The 20,095-nt window shown below is 48.3% G+C and overlaps 5 protein-coding genes across 7 annotated transcripts; 1 reads left to right on the forward strand and 4 right to left on the reverse strand.

The window, feature by feature from the left end:
- The first annotated feature begins 508 nt into the window (after positions 1 to 508).
- LOC117584089 (DNA polymerase subunit gamma-1, mitochondrial) lies at positions 509 to 4,169 on the forward strand. Its single transcript, XM_034272837.1, has 2 exons — positions 509 to 3,357; positions 3,414 to 4,169. Exons 1-2 carry the CDS (start codon positions 590 to 592, stop codon positions 4,066 to 4,068), a joined length of 3,423 nt encoding a protein of 1,140 aa, XP_034128728.1. The 5' UTR covers positions 509 to 589; the 3' UTR covers positions 4,069 to 4,169.
- A 1,275-nt stretch (positions 4,170 to 5,444) lies between these two features.
- LOC117584090 (cysteine sulfinic acid decarboxylase) lies at positions 5,445 to 8,533 on the reverse strand. Its single transcript, XM_034272838.1, has 3 exons — positions 7,614 to 8,533; positions 6,210 to 6,577; positions 5,445 to 6,138 (listed from the first exon to the last, which is right to left on the reverse strand). Exons 1-3 carry the CDS (start codon positions 8,397 to 8,399, stop codon positions 5,541 to 5,543), a joined length of 1,752 nt encoding a protein of 583 aa, XP_034128729.1. The 5' UTR covers positions 8,400 to 8,533; the 3' UTR covers positions 5,445 to 5,540.
- A 1,778-nt stretch (positions 8,534 to 10,311) lies between these two features.
- On the reverse strand, positions 10,312 to 16,468 carry LOC117583893 (protein son of sevenless). Of its 2 annotated transcripts, XM_034272555.1 has the most exons (7): positions 14,910 to 16,468; positions 14,498 to 14,855; positions 13,514 to 14,439; positions 12,599 to 13,447; positions 11,637 to 12,527; positions 10,869 to 11,580; positions 10,312 to 10,793 (listed from the first exon to the last, which is right to left on the reverse strand). In XM_034272555.1, exons 1-7 carry the CDS (start codon positions 15,915 to 15,917, stop codon positions 10,750 to 10,752), a joined length of 4,788 nt encoding a protein of 1,595 aa, XP_034128446.1. In that variant the 5' UTR covers positions 15,918 to 16,468; the 3' UTR covers positions 10,312 to 10,749. The 2 variants fall into 2 exon arrangements, with proteins under 2 accessions (XP_034128446.1, XP_034128447.1); XM_034272556.1 differs by lacking the exon at positions 14,498 to 14,855 and having other exon boundaries at positions 13,514 to 14,396; positions 16,048 to 16,052.
- Positions 16,469 to 17,064: 596 nt separating this feature from the next.
- On the reverse strand, positions 17,065 to 18,672 carry LOC117583894 (trypsin-7-like). Of its 2 annotated transcripts, XM_034272559.1 has the most exons (4): positions 18,606 to 18,672; positions 18,091 to 18,339; positions 17,722 to 17,950; positions 17,065 to 17,672 (listed from the first exon to the last, which is right to left on the reverse strand). In XM_034272559.1, exons 2-4 carry the CDS (start codon positions 18,332 to 18,334, stop codon positions 17,111 to 17,113), a joined length of 1,035 nt encoding a protein of 344 aa, XP_034128450.1. In that variant the 5' UTR covers positions 18,335 to 18,339; positions 18,606 to 18,672; the 3' UTR covers positions 17,065 to 17,110. The 2 variants fall into 2 exon arrangements, with proteins under 2 accessions (XP_034128450.1, XP_034128448.1); XM_034272557.1 differs by lacking the exon at positions 18,606 to 18,672 and having other exon boundaries at positions 18,091 to 18,348.
- Positions 18,673 to 18,692: 20 nt separating this feature from the next.
- Positions 18,693 to 19,718, reverse strand: LOC117583895 (UPF0428 protein CG16865). Its single transcript, XM_034272560.1, has 4 exons — positions 19,598 to 19,718; positions 19,375 to 19,535; positions 19,013 to 19,318; positions 18,693 to 18,950 (listed from the first exon to the last, which is right to left on the reverse strand). Exons 1-4 carry the CDS (start codon positions 19,716 to 19,718, stop codon positions 18,795 to 18,797), a joined length of 744 nt encoding a protein of 247 aa, XP_034128451.1. The 3' UTR covers positions 18,693 to 18,794.
- Positions 19,719 to 20,095: the final 377 nt, after the last annotated feature.

Raw genomic sequence — 20,095 nt, forward strand, 5'->3', positions numbered from 1 at the left:
TGTACTGTACTTTTTTACCGTTATCCGATAGCGTGGTGTGAGGTTGCTGTGGATGAAAAAGGAATATCAAATACTTCAGAAAGTACTTCCATAGTTGGCCTCATTTAGTCGTATGTATTTATAAATATTTACTCCTTCTTTAAACACTTACGCGCCAAAAAATTTCTTTAGAAGTCTAGTCTAATTGGACGACTAATTAGACTATTGTCTTCAGACTTTTCTGAAGACCGGTATTTTTAGTCATCAGTATATATTTTTTCGGTACCGAAATATACAAATTTATATCAACATAGAAAACGATCGCAAGTTTGAAAATGAGAAGAAACTAAAATGCAAAATCATATATTATAAAAGTGATTGCTTAGAAGTTTAAGTTGTTACTAAAGTTTTCACGGAAACGGCCATCGTCACAATTTATGCCTGTTTTTTGTATGCTTATCGGTTGTCGATCGATGCTGATCGATAGCTTGATTTTGAGTTGTTATAGCAGCGATAGCAGCTATCGATTGATTCCAACGTATCGTACCATCGATGCCTTGTTTTGTTTTCATTTGTTGCGGCGCTTTAATTATGTTTGATCTGACTTATAATGCAACTCCACCTGATACGTTCCTATGCCAGCAAGCCCAGACGCGAACACTATGCCAGCAGCGCCATAAAAATATACCGCAAAGTGAAACCGCTGCCACAAAAAGCCGCCACAGCTGAAAGGCAGCCACAAAACGCAAGTGTGGAAGTGTCTGGGGAATACTCGGAGAACCTCGTCAAGGTGCAGATGATCTCGCAGAACTTGCACAGGCAAATATTCCCCCAAACACCACGCCACACCACGGAGGAGCAAATGGCCGCCGCCAGGCAGCACAAGGAGGATCTGCGCCGCCATGGAGTCGACATTGAGAGCAGCGCACCAGTGCCGGATGTGCAGCTAAAGTTGCCGGCCCTGCAGGGGCAGAACATCGAAGAGCACTTCCACAGCATAGCCAAGGAGCAGGTGGAACCTTTTGAGCAGCTCCTGCTGCCTCTGGTGCAGTGTCGTGAGCTGCCTGCGAGACCGAAGCGCTGGGAATTTCTTGCTGGTTGGACAGCCTACGATCCAGAAGATGGTACAGCCACACCTGTTGAGCAGCCACTGGAAAAAGGTCTTGTCTTCGATGTGGAGGTGTGCGTCTCCGCCGGGCAAGCCCCGGTACTGGCCACCGCTGTCAGCACAAGGAGATGGTACTGCTGGGTCAGCCCGAAGCTGACGAAGCACCGCCTGGCCGTGGAGAAAGTGGAACCCTGTGATGTGGGGGCAGACTTTGAGCGTCCGCACTATACACTGGATGAGCTGATACCCCTGGGAGCAGGTGAACCCAGTCTGGTGGTGGGCCACAACGTCTCCTATGACAGAGCGCGACTGAGCGAGCAATACCGGATCGAGGATTCTGGCACGCGCTTTGTGGACACGATGTCGCTGCACATGTGCGTCAGTGGGGTGACCAGCTACCAGCGTGCACTCCTCAAATCGAAGAAGGAGCCAGCACCCGAGGATCTCGGCTGGCTGGAGCAGAGCTCCCTCAACAGCCTGGTCGAGGTGCATCGTCTCTACTGCGGCGGGCAGGCGCTGTCCAAGGAGCCGCGTAATATTTTTGTAGAGGGCACACTGGATCAGGTGCGCACCAATTTCCAGTCACTCGTCAACTACTGCGCGGGAGATGTGGAGGCCACTCATCGCGTGCTGCGGGTGCTCTATCCCATGTTTGCCGAGCGATTTCCACATCCCGCCTCGCTGGCGGGCATGCTGGAAATGGGCTCCGCCTATCTGCCTGTGAACTCCAACTGGGAGCGTTACATACGCGAGGCGCAGCTGACTTACGAGGATCTCAGCATCGAGGCCAAGTACCATTTGGGTCGTCGCGCGGAAGAGGCGTGCTCCCTGCTCGACGAGGAGCAATATCGCAGCAATCTCTGGCTTTGGGACGAGGATTGGAGCGTGCAGCAGCTGAAGCTGAAACAGGCGCCCAAGCGCAAGCCTCTGCCGAGAGTGGAGCTGCCCGACCTGTCCGATCTTTCCACTGAGCAGCGGCGTCTCTATGCAAAGTTTCAGCATCTCTACGATCAGCGCTCCCTGCTGCCGGCACGACGTCCCCTGCTGCCAGGATATCCTCAATGGTACCGCAAACTGTGCCGCAAGCCACCCACGAACGACGCAGAGCTGGAGGAGGATCGTTGGACGCCAGGCGCCAGCGAGATCAGCACCGGCATGCAGATTGCTCCCAAGTTGCTCTCCCTCTGCTGGGAAGGTTATCCGCTGCACTATCAGCGGGAGCATGGCTGGGGCTTTCTCGTGCCCTTTCGCAGCGATGCAGCGCGAGCGGAACGCATTCCAATTCAGGAGCTGCTGGCACGCTGTGCTGTGCCGGAGTTTGCGCGGCAGTGCGCCTCCCAGGAGGAGAGCGATCTGGCCTACGACATGCTGCCGGGACAACTAGAGGAGCATCTGGCCAAAAGGCAGCACTACAAGAAGATCTCACAGAAGCAGCAGCGCCTGGAGACGCAGTACCAAGGCTCTGGCGTCTGGTGCAACCAGGTGCTGGACGATTGTTGCTTCTTCTTGAAGCTGCCGCACAAGAACGGTCCCTCGTTTCGCGTGGGCAGTCCACTGTCCAAGGATTTCCTCAACAAGTTCTCGGAGAATGTGCTCAGCAGCGGCGATCCCTCCTGCCAGGCTGCGGCGCGTGTCATCGACATTGCCCGCATGATGTCCTATTGGCGCAACAATCGAGATCGCATCATGGGCCAAATGGTGGTCTGGCTGGAGCAGGAGCAGCTCCCGTCAGAGCTGACTGATGGCAAGTCCTATGGCGCCATTTGTCCCCAGGTGGTGGCCTGTGGTACTCTCACACGTCGTGCCATGGAGCCCACCTGGATGACGGCATCTAATTCGCGTCCAAATCGTCTGGGGTCGGAGCTGCGTTCAATGGTGCAGGCACCGCCGGGCTATAGACTGGTGGGCGCCGATGTGGACTCCCAGGAGCTGTGGATCGCCTCTGTGCTGGGCGATGCCTACGCGTGCGGCCAGCACGGAGCCACGCCCTTGGGCTGGATGACACTGAGCGGCAGCAAGTCAAACGGCAGCGACATGCACTCCATCACAGCCAAGGCCGTGGGCATCTCGCGTGACCACGCCAAGGTGATAAATTATGCGAGGATCTATGGAGCCGGCCAACAGTTTGCCGAGACGCTGCTCCGTCAGTTCAATCCCACTTTCAGTGCATCGGAGGCCAAGGCCAAGGCCATGAAGATGTTTGCCATCACCAAGGGCAAGCGTGTGTATCGATTGCGCGAGGAGTTCCACGACGAATTGGAGGATAGAGGGTGAGTAATCCACGTCATCCAACAATCCTCCAGCCTGACACTTTGCTTCCCCACAGATACAGCAGCTATGAGGCCTCCCGTTTGGCCCTGCAGCGGAATCGTACCTTGGGCGAGGTCTTCCACCGACCCAGCTGGCAGGGTGGCACAGAGAGTGCCATGTTCAATCGGCTCGAGGAGATTGCCACGGGTTCGCAGCCAAAAACACCCTTTCTCGGCGGTCGACTCAGTCGTGCTTTGGAGTCAGATGCAGAGCAGGAGCAACGCTTTCTGCCCACGCGCATCAATTGGGTGGTGCAGAGTGGCGCCGTCGACTTCCTCCATTTGATGCTGGTCAGCATGCGCTGGCTGATGGGGACACACGTTCGCTTCTGCCTCAGCTTTCACGATGAGCTGCGCTATCTGGTGCAGGAGGATATGGCGGCCAAGGCGGCCCTGGCCATGCACATCACCAATTTGCTCACCCGCTCCTACTGTGTCTCCCGCATCGGCCTGAACGATCTGCCCATGTCGGTGGCCTTCTTCTCCTCGGTGGAGGTGGACACGGTGCTGCGCAAGGAGTGCACCATGGACTGCCAAACGCCCTCGAATCCGCATGGCCTGCGCATCGGGTATGGCATCCAACCGGGTCAGAGCTTCAGCATAAGCGAGGCGATCGAAAAGGCCGGTGGCAGTGATGTAGGTCAATGGCCATGGATCAAGCAGCGGAAATGATAACACAAACCAAGTTCCTATAATTAATTTCGCTAATGAATAGTTTACTATGCCAAGAAAGGCATACTGCCGGTGGATCCAAGTAATTTTGAAAATATACGGATATTAGCGATATTTCCGATAAAAAGAGTGTATTTTTTGTATATTTTTCACAGTCAGAAGGTATATTTTATTGATAAAACCACGGCCACACTGGTTGGCGCGTCAACTGCTCGTAAGCTCAAAAAATAAAAAAATCCTTCTAATAGCAATGGGCATGCAGTGGGTGTGGCGTCTCAACAAATCTGAACTAGAAGTGCTTTGCGACGAGTTCCAGTTGAAATGTGGCAAAAACGTAGAAGAAATTCGCAGCCAGCTTGCCGCATTTGTTGGCAGGGCTGACCATTCGCCGGACATTGAAAAGCGGTTGGCTCAACTAAAAGCACACTACGGGGCAGAAAACACTCTTAAACGGAAGGAAGACTTTACTGGGTACGCACAGCTATTAACTACAGCCGTGCTCAGTGAGGAACGCTTTTGCAAAACACGATTAAGTTTCTCCGACGAACAAAAAACGGCGCTGAGCTTGATAGAAGGGCGAGTGTTTGCCAAAGTACTTATGGAAGGCCACCTCATAGCAGCCGTGCTGGACACTGGATCCACCCGCACCATTATAAGCGAACGAGTTGCCCAAGAACTGTGCACTGAGCAGAACCGTAGAAATGTGCACATCCGTTTGGCTCTGCCGGATAAATCGTACACGATTGCGAAGCAGGCACTGATGGCCAATGTACAGCTGGGCTCACAGCAGATACAATTGCTCGTACTTGTGCTGCCATCTTGCAAACAAGAGAATGCCATTCTGGGCATGGACTTCATTTGCCGCAGCGATGCAAAGATCCAGTTGGGCGAAGTATCGCTAGAACTTAATTCAAACCAAGAAACCCTCAAAGCCAGCGATAGTCGTGCGAAAGAAAACAAGATGGCGGCAGCACCCATACCATTTGCCATGGAATCACCAGCTCGGTCGTCGTCTCATGTGGATGTTTGGGTTGTTGCGCCGCTGGAATGGCGCGTAAACACGCGCTTGCGCCGCCTACCAGCTGAGCTGCGGGACCGACTCGTGGCACGTCTGCAGCAACCCAAACGAAAGGATGTACGCTACGTAACCAGCGCCTGCGGACATAATTTCCGTGTGCACATTAACACCCAAAATCAGTTGAGTGTCCACCTAAGGGATGAGACTTTAAATTAGTTAAGTCTTTCACCAATTTTTAAATTGTGACAAAAAGAGGAGCGGAGAGTCCACCAAAGAGGAGCACCTGAAGGCCGAAGGAACTTTTTTTGTTTTTTAGATAATACTTAATATCCAATAATATTATTTGTAAGTTATACAATTTACATACACATACGGGGCACACATCATATGCCTAGAGAGAATGTTTGTCAACACTTAACCACATAACCAGCATCGGCTTTAGCTCTTAATTTATCTACAAGCTCTTGGCCAAAGACTCAATCTCGTCGAGGAAGTAAATCATATCCGACTCCTCCAGACACGAGTTCTGCAGCACCAGGCGGAAGAAGTTGGGCAGCTGGCGGAGCGGCTGATATGTGATCATCATGGAACCCTTCTTTATCATCATCTCCTTGACCTTGGGCGCCACCTTGTGCAACTTGTCGTAGAACTCTTGATTGCGCTCCATCTGCCGAAGACTGGACGGCACGTACCAGAAGCTGATGTTCGTACACTCGGGACTCTCCAGAACCAACTCGAAGCCGGCACGCTCGCGGACTTTGGCCGTGAAGAACTCGGCCATGCGAAAGACCTTCTCCACGTGTGCCTCCAGGCCCAGGCTGCCCTTGGCCTTCCACATGAACCAGAACTTGAAGACATCCGCCCTGCGTCCGCACTGGATGTGCTTGTCCCCAGTGTCGAAGGAGGTGTCGTAGAACTTGTCCTTCTGGAAGAGATACGCCGCATTGGTGGAGTGGCACTGACCAAGCACCAGCTGGTGGCGGGTCAGGAAGGTGGAGCACTGCTGCGAGGCGGCCAACAACTTGTGAGGATTCCACGTCACCGAATCAGCCCTGCAAAACGGGTGAACCAAACGTCAACCTCAACTGGTTCGTGCGAAGCATTCTTCGGGTGAAAAACTTACATTTCAATGCCATTCAACAGATGGCGATACTTTTTGGACATCAGCGCACCGCCTCCCCATGCAGCATCTACGTGCATCCACATGTTGTGCTTCCTGCACAGCTCTCCGATCCCTATCAAGTCATCGAAGGCGCCCAGCACCGTGGTGCCGGCCGTGGCCGAGACCATCAGTGGCTGCCAGCCATTGTCCAGGCAACGCTGAATTTGCTCCTCCAGATTGCTGAGTCGCATCTTGCCCACTTCATTGGTCGCTATCTTGATCACATGATCGCTGCCGAAGCCCATGAACATGGCCAATTTCTCTACCGAGTAGTGCGCATCCTCCGATGTGAATATAATCAAAGGTTTGGCGTTGAAAAGGCCATTTTTCTGTGTTAAAATTAAAAATAAATATATGTGGTGAAATTTCTGGATTTATAAAATACATTTCTTAAGTTTAAGACAGGGAAATTATGCCAGGAACTATTGAATATACATAAATACGTACTTATACTTTAAGGAGAATTTCTGAAGTAATTCTGTGAAAATAATTTGGGAAATCAAGAAAACTTTCAATATCTCTAAATGCAAGCAAGAAAAATCTCTTCATAATAATTCACTCATACTCGTAGTACCATAAAGACTTAAGAAGAATATTTTTTGTGTCCCTAAAGGTCTGAAAAAAAATCAAGGAAATGTATTTGAAAATCTCTAAATTATCTCTCAATCTCTATAATTCTTCGGTACTGCTCTTAGTGCCTTGAAGGCTTCACGATATTATTATTTTAATTTTTTTTGTATTCCTGTCTAAGTTCTGGGAACAAACACGTAAAATTTTGTTGCAAATCTCTAAATGATGTGGAAAGCAATATAATACAATATCTTGGAGTAAAATCTAGTGGTATGATGATTTTGTTACTTTTTTTACGGCATAAAAGATATTTTTAAACAATTTTAAACAATAAATAATTAAATTTACTCAGAGCATTGCCATTTTCTTGATCCATTTTTTGTGACCACTCTTCAAATGAAATTAGAAATACAAAAATCTAGAGGCTATATTGAAAACAATTGATGAAATGTTCCTCAGAAAAAGATAGGAAAATAAACTAACCATATTAAGAATGTAAGGATTGAGATTTTGTATAAGCAATTAATTCTTTGAATGCTTGCCATTTTGATGCGGCAACACTTTCGGTTAGGAAGTTAGCAAGTGAGCTGGCAGCACGCATTGTGACTAATATTTTGGGCCACCGCTGTACTGTAGTTGTTGCCATTAACATTAACACCGCCTCGCCATTAACGGGGAGCACTAGGCCAGAGCAGAGAAGTGTGTTTTTTGCTCGTGTTTCCGTGTTGCTTTGTATCGCGAGTCGAGGCGGGGATCGTGGGACAAATGTGACAGGCAATTGGAGGTGTAACTCACCTTGGACTCGGGCGCGTGTTTGTAGCGCGCACAGCTGATTGCATAACCGTTAGCTATCGAACCGCCAGGACAGAAGATGCCGTCGCCTTCGCCGCCATTCGGGAAGCCCACAATGCGACGCATTTCAGCCAAGACCTGCTCCTCCATCAGCGTGAACAGAGGCGCCACCTCGTACGTGTACACACTCGGGTTGAGGGCATCGGTGAGCCACTGGCCCACCAGGGCATACGGGTCCACGCCAGAGTACAGCTGATTGATGAAGTACGGATGTCCGGTCTTCACCGAGAATCGTATGGTTTCGCGGAGAAGCTCTCGCAGCTTGTCCTGCGACTCCCCCTTGTCGCGCAGCTGAAAGTCGAACAGCTGACGCAGCTCGGCGGGCTCGTGCCATTCCACGACTTTGCTGGATCGGTTGGTACCCTGGAAGACAGCCAGCTTAATAATCTCATCCACGCAGGCACGAATGAAGCCCTCGAACGGTGCTGCCGGATGGCTGGCCACAAAACCGGAGATGTCATCCGTGGTCTCGTTATTGTTATTGTTATTGTTATTGCTACAGCTGTTGTTGGTCAACATTTTGCGGGCAGTCTCGAACTCAACTGAGGATGCAGTGGGTGCGATGTCAATGGCTGCATGAGTATCATCCGATGACGACGTGGTCGCCGCGGATGTCAATGTTTTGTTAACGCTTGCCAAATCATCGACGCTGGCCGAGCCATTCGCACTGTAAGGCTTAAATATAGATTCCTTGAAGTGATGTGCGGGAAAAGTCTCACTGGCCAGCATTTTGTTGGCAATCTGTTCTATCTATCGATGTGCTTTTGGTTCCGACTCGTGTTGTTGCTCCGTTCCGCCTGCTGCTATTGCTGCTGCTGCTGCTGCTTGCACTTGACAATGATTCTGACTGCACACTGAATGAACTTGTGCTGTTGTTGCCGCTTTTATAAAAGCTCTCGAATTGCTTTTCCGACTGCGAGCCGAGCCGATCGCTACCTTCCCATAAAGACAATGCCAAACGATCTGCCACCACACACCAGCTGCGTGCTGCTTGCTGCATTCGGGTTTCGGTTGATTATTCCTGAGGGAATCAGATAATGTGTGGTCCCATTTGGAAGGGGGTTTTCCTGGCCTGCATCATTCAATCAACGGAATTGAAAATTCTCGGTAAAGATTGTATTTTGCGGAATTTTAAAATTCTGTCCTTAGAGATTGTAATTGTAAGTTTTGTTCACTAATTGATATGCTCATGTAACACAATTATGTTTTGCACAATGTACGAGTAATTGCATTAGATGATTATGAGTTTGCAGCCTCCTCCGCAACCTCCTCCTACATCACAATTCCCAGTGCACTTTATGCGGTTGCTGTTGCTGCCTTTGATTGCTGGGTTTCTCCTCTCATTAGCGGCCATTAGATTAATTAAATGCAAATTCATTGAATAATTCTTCAAGCAATTGCAGCTTGCATGGATCGTTGTGTAAATTGCACAGCTGAAACGTGATAGTACGAGTTTTGGAGAAAAGTTAAGGTACACGTGAAAATTGCTTGGTGTAGGTCGTTTGCCACCGATCGTTTAATTGCCATAAAGAAGTTGGTCAAGTCCAAAGAAAAGCGAAAGATCAGTAGCCAAAACCCGTGGAAAGTCCCATAACTGATCTCGGGCAATGGCCTTGACTAAAAATAAAGGCGCACATTCAGCGGAAAATTCTGAAATGCCTGCAATGATATATTATAATGCGAGACACATTGGGTATATGAGATACAAATTTTGTCGTTTGAAGAATTGCTCAAGAAATTGGATTTTCGTTGACATTTCTGCAAAACATTCTTGATGACGTTTTGCTGCCCACTTGTTTAGGTTTATTCACCTTGGTCTTCGGTACTTTACTTTAACGAAAACTCTCAATAATTTTGGTTACATGACGCATTGTTTTGAGTGAGCATCTGGGGGAGTTTTTCTGGAATAACAACCAGTGGCCATCCCTCCTTTGATAACTCGTCTTCTCACGCGACAAGGGGCTTGACTTTCACTTTGGAAAGTATTGATTTAAGAGCTGGAGAGCGTTGATAAAATATATAAAAATAATTCAATTGCAAAAACATGTTAAGGCAATCATCGACACAAATTCAGGAAGCATTTCTCAGTGCTCAAAGCTTTGATGACGTAGCGAGACGTTTGAAAAGCGAAAGGAAATAAATACCTTGCTTTTTTGTATGGCACAGAATGCAGCGAGCAAACAATTAACGCGTGTCTATAATAGGTTTTAGTTCAGCAAACGAGACTCCCCTGGGTTTTCTTTCTAAACCCAACGTAACTTAATGGTACTGATGATTACGCTGGATGCCATGTCTTACTGATGCTGTGCTTTGTTCAAGGGCATCGGCCCTACCATAAAGATTGTCTCGGAGAAGTCTATGAAAGTGGAAAGTTCAACAAAAAATAGATAACTAGTTGGCCTTGAAAGTACGAACTGTAATTTAAGGTAGCAATAAAGTTTTCTGCAGTTGGGTTTCCACTCTAAGACCACTCTCTGATTCTAAACCCTTGCTTAAGAGATGCATTTGAAAGTAACTAAAATCTCGAGCCAGATGTAAATAAGGTAAAGGAATTGCCGAGAGGTGTCCCTAAGTTTTAGGAAAGTCTTAAAGGGAGATAAGGGCATAGTATATTGTAAAACAGTTGAAGACATCGGCCAACTGTCTAAACAAGAGTGTTACGATTTATTTTGTTTACGTTCTACGATCAATACAATGTTCTCGGTATTTACAAATATATTTATAATTAATAATTATATAATAACATAATTTCGGTATTTGCATTTTACTCGTTTCATTATTGGTTGTGTGTGACGTGACTGAGTGTCCGCGTGTCAGCGAGTGGGTGGTGGGTATTGGGTGGTCTGGGTGTATGTTTAATGAGTTTCGAATAATAATACAAATCATCAGATTCAACTCGGTCCATTTTAGCATAGATATATATTTATGCACTAGAATATGTACCTACAAATCGTACTACATATATTGTGGAGTAGTACTTATGTGTGTTTTTGTGTGCATGTCTGCAGGCATGCTCTACTTATGATCGGATCGCAGTTTCGTTTGTTTATCGTTCCTATCACATCGCCAGGCAATTATATTATTCTTGGTTTGTACTTGGGTAAAGAAACATCGTACCTTTATCTGTGTGGGTGGGGGAATGCAATTCGAATTATATTCGATTCGTTTGGAATGAGAGAATTTGAGCAATAAACTAACCTGGATTGTTATAGAAGTTAGCGCTTAGACTAGGTTTTGGTGGAAGTTTGGGTGTGCCCTCGAGGCTCGTGGCAATCGGATAGAATTCCTTTGGGGACGAGCGTGTTGTGTGTGATTGATGAGGATGCTGATGATGCTGCTGCTGATGATGATGCTGCGGATGATTATGCTGCTGTTGCTGATGATGTTGCTGCTGTTGATGATGATGGTGTGTATGGTGCTGCTGCTGCTGCTGCTGCTGCTGCTGCTGTGGCCTCAACCGTAACTGATGCGTATAACCGCTTAACGTACTCTCCACTGGCTGGCTGGGAATGTTCGGGGAGATGGGCGTTGCGGGTGTTAGCGGCGATGTTGTTGTCGAGGAGCTTAATGCTGGCGAGATCGATTGCGGCGGCTGCTCTTCACACGCCACCGACTGTGACACAGTGACCAGCGTGGTGTTTATGGAGCCCATCACCGTACCCGCCAAGGCAGCAGCTGTCGCCACTGCAGTCGGTGCTGGCTGCTGTGCTGCCGCTGCTGCTCGCTTCTCGATTGCCGAATTGCGGCGTATCATAATACTGCTTGTGTTGGGCAGGAGTAGGCTGCTCTTGCACGAACTGGCCAACTCCTTGCTCTGGCCATGGCTGTGTCGTACGGATATGGTGCCCGTGGAATGGTTGAGTCTTGGCGGTATGGGTGGAGGACTTAGCTCGCCATCACGCGGCGGTAACTGCAAGGGGAACAAGGGCTTAGAAATGCGATAAATCGCAGGCATAGAGTACTTACTGTTGGAGCGTCTGGTGCTTGTCGCTTCTGTGCCATATCCGCACAGCTCTCTGTACGCTCCTTGCGACGTGGCGGCAGTGGTGGTGGCACTGCTCGATAATCCATTATCGAGGCTGTGGGTACATTGACATGCGGCGATATGGGCACTGCCCCTGTCTGTGCCTGATGGGCGTTGTAATAGAATCCACCCATCTGTGGGCTGAGATCTCCACCAGCTGTAGCTGCCGCTCCCGTCAGAGTCACAGTGCTGGCAATGCTATGCGTCGGACTGTATTGCATTCGCCCATGGAATGGTGACCGATTGCCGGTCTCGTGGCGTGGACTAACCATCAACTTGGGCAGCGGCGAGGGCAGCGCATCTGAGTCTGAGCCCACGGCAAATGGGTTGCTGTCTGGCAACGTTTGGTGATCTGTCAGCACGGGACTGAATACATCCATTACCGTTGAATTCATCATGGCCACATTGTTGGTCCACACATGCGCCGCTGGCTTCTTGGGCAGATGTGGCGCCGGCACCACAACCTCCTCATTGCTCTCCGCTGCTGTCCGATGATGCAGCGGTGTGCCGCTCCAAGTGCTACCATTCCGATCGGGTAGAATGACAGAGGCGAACACGGAGAACGCGTGCGGATTATGCTGCGGACTCTGTTCGCCAGCACCAGCGCTGGAAATGGATGCGCCACTCGCTGGCGGCCCTTCCACATTCGGCGGCGCAGCTGCTGTTGTGGCTGCGGCCGCTGCGGCTACCGTTGATGCCGCCGACGAAGCTGCCGCTGCTGCTGCTGCTGCCGATGAAGCGTTGCTGGACAGCTTACTGCTATTATTATTCTGATTCTGACGACGCGGCTTAATGCCCGGCGACTTAAGCGGAATGTGCGGCCATTTGCGAGGCTACAAAGGGAAAGGAAAGTAAAGGATTTAGTTGTTGGATGCCCATCGAGTCCTCGATGCTTTGTACTCACAAACTTGGGCACCGTCTTGCAGCCACGCGGCTCTATGCGCATGCTCTCATTGTACAGATAGTCGGACATTTCCTTGTCCGAGAGGCCATTGAAGGGATCGAGCTGCTCAAAGAACTGCCTTATGGTGGCCTCCTCGCTGAGGCAGTACGGCTGGTTTTGGTACTGCTGAATCTCACCGATAATCTCCGCCACTTTCCGCCGCTTTGAGAAGTTGATTAACTCCGTGTTGGCCAGCAGATCCGGATTGCCCTCCTCCAGGTGGAGGATGTTGGTCAGGTAGCGCCCAAAGAAGGGCACACAAGGCGGATTTATGGAGCGCAATCGCTCCTGATACTTCTTGAGATGATCGTCGCTTAGCTCCCGGCACTCGTCCAGAAACTTTTTGTAGCGTTCGGGCAAACCCTGAAATGTCCAACGCAGGCGATAGACCGACGCCGTGCCCATGGCCGCAACAATCGAGAGGATGCCATTGAAGTTGTTCAGCTCCAGCATGACCATCATCACCTCGATGGCCCGCTGCATTATTGCCAGTCGCTCCTCGTAATTCTCCGCCTCCGTTATTGATTTTTCAATCCAGCGCGTCACATTGGTGGTGTGCTTCATGATCTTCAACAGATTGGGACTCTTTAGCTCCTTGTCCTTCTTGGTCCACGGCGAGCCCACCAGCTCCGAGGGCTTTACGTTCTTGTACATCTCAAACTCCAGCAATGTGAGCTGACGGGCTAGTTCCAGTGGATGCAGCGTGAGCAGCGTTATCTCCTCATTGGGAACACTCATGTGATGCTCAATGGGCGGCGGATCATGCCCGTAGGCGTAGACAATCTTCTTATTGCTTTTCTCCTGTTCGTTCTACGGGAAATGGAGAGGAAATAAGTAATCACAAAATACAGATTTGCATGAGAAATGTAAACTTACCTTTCTCTGAACAATTTTGAGCACGGAGTCCACCCACTTGCGCATCGATTTGCCGTTTACGTGCTCCAAAAAGTGTAGCAACTTCTCGAGCAGCGTGGGATCCTTTTCAAAGTCATAATAGTGATGATCCACCCAGTGGCGTAGTACATTGAGCACACGAAATTGTACGGGCTGCACGTACTCCTTGCGGTAACGTTTCCAGTCCTCGCGCTGCGAGTTCTTGTGCTCCTTGTCACCCCCACCGCCGCCGCCACCAAGGCCACCCGTGCCAAAGACAGCATCCTGATACACCAAACTCGGGTCGGGTATGTTAAACCGTTCGATTAGCAGCTGCAGCAGCTGCTGGGGCGAGCAGAAGTAGCGATATGTCGTGAGAAAGGTGCGCACAAAGGTGGGGTCCGCATATATGTGATAGGTGAGGCGCTCGATGAGCTTGCACAGAGTGGCCCCCTTGATCATTGGCACTCCAGCGCTCTCGCGCTCCTCCAACACGATGTTCTCCCCGCTGTCGGGAACGGCAAACTTGTAGATCTCTGGGCTGGGCATGCGCAGCGGATGCTTGCGTTCAATGTCCTGCAGTATGCTGTCGAGGATACGATCCAGCATCGACTTGGTGTTCACCATCAGTAGATCTGCCATCCAGTCGTGCTTGTGCTGTGCATTCTTGGCCGTCAGCACAATGGCCGGCTGCATTCTGGTGACAAGCTCAAAGCTGTTCTTCAGCTCCTCGCTGTCCACCTTGTCAATGATCTCGACGCGTCGCATAAAGAACTTCTCCTTCAGTCGGTAATCATAGGCCGTGGCCCCGGCCGATGGTGTCTGCTTCTTGGTATTTGCCTTGCACAGAACCATTAAGCCATCGAAGAGAAAGACCTTACGCTCGCTCCAAATGCGTTTGCCCGATGCCAGCTTGCTGAGAGAGTCCTCTGTAAAGGAATCAGTTTAAAATTTGGGATTATCTACCGCTCATTTCCCCGCACTTACCGCGTATAAACTCATTGCAATTCTGGCCCACATCCTTGTCATCCCAATGCTCCACCTTCACCTGAAGCTCTCGTGTCCGTTCGATGGCTAATTGGCGACGCACACGCCCACTGACTGGCACCTGGCGCTCCTTGGATACGCTGGCCATGACCTTTTCGAGATCGCAGTGAAGCGGATGGAGGAGACCCTGCACTTGCTCAAAGCTCTCGATGTCATCCTGCGAGGAGCTGAGATCCATCAGATGTTTGATGTAGTCAAAGTACACAAAAGCATGGCAAATGGGCACCAGCAGCAGCTTGGGCAGATAATACTTGACGGCATCCCGGAAGCCGTGTCCAGCAGACATCAAGGATGAGGCCTGAAACAAAAGGAACAATTAATTTAGTTCTTTGAATATCGGAAGCGAACTCACCCCTGGCTTGGATAAGAGATTTGTAAGCGCATCCCGTGATGCTTGCGAGGTCACATCGTGTGCATACTTTTTGTACACATCGAACTCCTCGGCCTCGGCCAGCTCCTCGAAGCAGCTGCCCACCCAGGGCGCATTCTGCTCCTGCGACATCTCAATGACATCCTCTAGGGAGCCGAGCAGGGTGACCGTCACCTCGTAGATGTCCATTATGTTGGAGAATATTGGCTCGAGTTCCTTGGGATCCGACACAATCTTCACCAGCTCCTCGCGAAAGACGCGTATGATCATGTGGAGATCTCGCTGGTATTGCTTCTCGTCGTGGATCAGCTCCTTGACCGTTTCCTCGTAGGTCGCGCTAGCCCTCTGGGCGGGCAGTGACAGCGGACTGGTTTTAATATCACTCTGATTCAACATATCCATGAGGACACGATCAGCGTTCATGACCACCTCGATGTCCTCTTTGGTGATCTCGCAGTGTGAAATTTTGCACACATAATCGCCGGCCATTTTGAGTATATCCGCAGAGATATACTCGAGGACAGCCACCAGGAAGGCGGACACCGAGCTGTCGATCTTGTACTGCAGCACATCCTTTTGGAGGAGGGTGTGCACCCGTTCCGTGGGCAGAACTGATTTCTTTTTCTTAGAGTTGATCGCCTCGTTGGCCTCCTTGAGGGCCCACTGGTCGATGGGCGTGGGAAAAGATTTGTTCACCTTCTCTTCGACATCTTGGACCGAGTGGGGCAGCGGCTTGGCACAGAGCAGGGCCAGCAGTCGCAGGCACAGCTTCTCCACATAGAGCAGGGCATCTTCTTTGGCAGTCACCCGCGGGTGCACCTGCTCCAGCACCTTCCTCAATGAGGGTATGAACAGACCACGCCAACGCGCGGCGTTCTCGTTCTTCGTGAAGTCGTAGCCATCGCAGTCCTGATGCAGGCCACCGCCTCCTCCACCAATGCTGATCCCACCGCTATAGCTAATGGCATGGCTACCGGGTCCGGAAAACATTTTCTCCGCGGCAGAGCCGTCGCTTGCAGCGTCGCTGTCGGTGTCAGCGTCAGCGTCCCGTTCTGCTTACTCTTCTTGTTGTTTGTATTAACCAACAACAACAACAACCACACCAACACCAAACACACACGAAGAACACACACCAACGAGTATAGTGGCGTTCAGCTGTGCCTTTGAAATAGCTGCATGTTTGATTTAATCGATTTGTGTTACTTTAAAACTTTTTTTTTCTTTTCACATTCCCGATTCACAGCACAGCGAACAAAACAACAACACTTCCAACACTTCTTCAACACTTGTACTTGTTTTCAGAATATGTATCTTTATTTTTCCTTTTCTTATTTTTCTTGTTTTTTGGGGTTTTGCGTTACCGCGACGCGCTGCCCGTGTGTGGCCTGGAATTGTTTGCCTCGCCTTCGCCAAGGTGGAATTTGCCGAGTTGAAAAGTTGTGGCTGTTGATAAATTTATAAATTTTAACTCTTCGAGGTAGGCAGTGCGACCAAATATTATGGGCCTTATGGGAAAAGCATGCAGTGCGAGCGAGAAAACTATACTCTCCAGTGTGACCGCGGGCTATCGATCAAATATACCGACTGACCCTAGGAGGCCTCGTGAAATATACCTAATCATTTTTAAAATATACAGAAAATAAACCGATTCGTAATTAATTTTGCTTGATTTTGATATTTTATTTTATTTACCGATCAGTAAAAAAACTATATTTGATTGGTTTGATGAAGCAATTGTTTGTAGAGACTGAGACTTATTTGCTGGTAATATTAAAAAGAAGAGTGCTACGACCTTGTTTGGGTCACACACCTTGCATTTTTCTATTATTTTTTGAGTATTTTCTTGTCTATTCTTGTTGTAGAAATTTTCGAAAATTAATTTAAAAGATACTTCAGTTATGTGAAGAAAAGCTGGAGAAGCCTGCCATTAAGCTATTCAGCTTTTTGCTGGGCCTGATCTGCAAACCAAAATCTCTTAGATCGAACGCCGTTATCTCGAAGCAACATCTGGAACACCTTAACGAACCAGAGGAAACTGATCCTCGCTTATATAGGAAGGTAATATACACTTTTCAATGGAAATACATATTTATTTAAATGAATAATTGCATTTTTAGATGAGTAAAGACGCCTAATATAGTATATGCAATGTTGGTGACTGTTTATTTTGAAAACACGTATTTTCAGTCCGTATTTTCACTGGTGACATTCCATACTATATCCTCAATCCATCGAAGATAATGAAAGACCCGAATATATTTTGTACGTGGAGACGGTTCATGGCACAGCGATCCATGTGAAACAATGCCGAATACCTGCCCCAGACACGAGCCCCATTCTGGATGCCAAATAGCGAGTGGTCCGCCCGAATCTCCTTGGCATGAATCGCTTGTTTGTTTATCTCCACCAGCGCAAATATGCATTTCCTCCAGCGCTTCAGGGCCGCACTCGGACAAATGAAACAGTTTTAAGTCAGCCTTGCGCAACACAGGGGATTGGGCATTGGGAGTAGTTGCGCTATATCGTCCCCATCCCGAGACAGTCATACTATCATGCTCATCTCCACTAGTTGTTGGTAAGCAGGCAGGCTTAATTCGATCGTTAAACACAACTTTTGAAGTCAACTCCACCAAGGCAATATCGTTCATAACATCACCATCATAGTCGGGGTGCGGAATTTTTCTAGCTACTTCATATATATCGCCATCTGTGGCATTATGACCTCCTAGGCGCACCACAAATTCTCTAAGGATATGGTTTTTAATAATGATTATGTTGATGTAAATGAACTTACTCCTCCTGTGTACCAATGTTACGTTCACGATTGACACAGTGGGCAGCAGTTAGCACAAATTTGTTATGTATCAGTGTGCCGCCGCAGTCTCCGATTTTGTAAGTGCCATTTGGGTTCCTCTGAGCGATATGCGCCATGTATTGTAACTCATTTCGAATTGATTCATTTGAATGGGATACAAACAAATGAGACGGACAAAAAGTGTTATCCTTTGAGTATTTTAGACAAGCTGCGAGTTGAGTTGGGTTTCGGCAAAGGTAAAGAGTAAATAAATACATCAGAATGGTTCAGTTTGAATTATGTTTGCTTCAACACTGATTCTTTGGTAGCTACACAAATGAATCACTTCAACATTGTCCACGTACTCACCTCTCGAGGATGGTGTGTCTGCATGCCGTCGTTTTGGAATCGGACAGCAAATTGCTCGCAAAGCACAAACTTTGATATACTGTAAATTCCTTGCATTAATACAGTCACGATATGACACACATTTTTCAGCAACTGAATCGCACTGAGTGTAGTTCCAATGGACTACAGCTTGATTCCCTTTGAGCACACAAAATAAGAAAACAAAAACCAGTCTAAAAAGCATCGTTAAACAGGAGCTGAACATCTAGTCTATGGGTGAAATAAAAACTATTTTTGAATAAAATAATTATTGATAAATAATCTGAGACGGTTAGCTGATGCTGCAGGGAGCTTGAGCAAAATCTATATTCGCAAGAATGGGATGGATACATTTGAAAATTCACGGAAAGCCCGCTTGAAATCACAGCTTTGTACAACTCTTCGCGCATCACAAACCGACTGAGACACGTTCTTGAGCCCTCACCAATGTTCTTTCTCAATCGAACAAAATACTCAATTTGAAATTCTATACTTACAAATACAAACGGCTTCATTAATTATAATTTAATTACATCTGTGCTTTGACACTGCTTAAGATCGATGCCGAACGAACACTGATCGGAATTAATTAGTTCTCGCCGTTTTATTTATAAAGGGTCCTCTTTATCAGCATCAGCACATAATACATATGCATGATAAGAGATATTCTATACAAATACATAGAGCTATCTCTCCAGCAGAGTGCCCCGCTGTTTTTTCTGAGGTGGAGGCGCGTCCTCCGTCTTTCCTCTGACGCCCACGTCGCTGAGTTTTCCTCCTTTGCGTTGCAACTGCTTCTCAATGATGCGCGCATTATTGGCATAGCTATCGGCAATCTCGCGCTGTGCAAAGTAAAAAGAGGTTTGGAATATTTGTATCTCGTTCGTAGTCTAGACTGGCATACCGCTTCAATTTCGTCTTCCTCTTCGTCTATGGTGGACACTGTCACGGAGCTGAATTTGCCCATATTCTTTGTGTGCCGCGTGACCATGACTTTCTTTCCACTGGCATCGACTATACCGGAATCCTCACCTCCGACAGCCGGCGCTGAGGCAGCAGACGCCAGCTTGGCTTTGTTTCTTGCCTCTGCGCCCAGCAGCTGAGCCAGCGGCTGATCGTTCTTGGCGTTAACCAGAGCATTGAACATCACGAAGGTGACATGGGAGTCCGGATTGTGTCGGTAGTAAAGTGGAAGATCGCAGCTGCGGCACTGCCAAGTGCAAATAGAGTGAGCAATGATTTAAATGATTTCGCCAGAATACGTACCTTATAACGGAACTGTTTCTCTATCGCGTTGCCCCTGCCCTTGCGGCGAATGTAGAGTACTTTTGGTTTTGGATTGTAGGTCAGCTTGTTGGCGTGCTCGTTGGCATTTATTACTCGGGCATTGTCCAATTCTCGCAACGGCAACTGATCCAGGGTGCAATCTGTTGAAACGATATTAATCCATTGGCGTCCAGCTTGCTTCGAGAAAATCTGTCATACTAACCCAAAATCAGCGCCATTTTATTGCATAGGCAGTAGTATATGTTAAGCGGCTTCTCCTCACTGTACTCCTCCTGATCCTTTGTATCGGAGCACACAATGCTGCGAGAAACAACTTTCGGCATGCTTTCTTTTTTGGTTTTAGAGTACAGGGATTATTTGGCAACCCGCCTATACAGGGTGGAAATCGCCACGGCTAATAGCTTATTACAGTTTTACATCAATGTTTGCGATGTTCTCGAATGTTTTTTTTAAGAAATTTTAGATATTATTGTTTCCTTAGCGATGGGTAGGCTTGTTGTATTGTACTTGGTACAATTTCAAAATGTATGCGATGCGTTATCGATAGTATCGCAAGTATCACAAATTTTACTTGGAACTATGTGCATTTTAATTTTCAAATGCGCTGCTGCTAAGCAGTCTTTGATCTTTTTATGTGTTTAACATTTTGTGTTCTGTTCCCTCTTTGGGGTTCCATTTTACAACTGTCTATTTGCCCAGC

The sequence above is a fragment of the Drosophila guanche genome, unplaced genomic scaffold (assembly GCF_900245975.1).
Source record: "Drosophila guanche unplaced genomic scaffold, DGUA_6, whole genome shotgun sequence".
Taxonomy (NCBI): Eukaryota; Metazoa; Arthropoda; class Insecta; order Diptera; family Drosophilidae; genus Drosophila; species Drosophila guanche.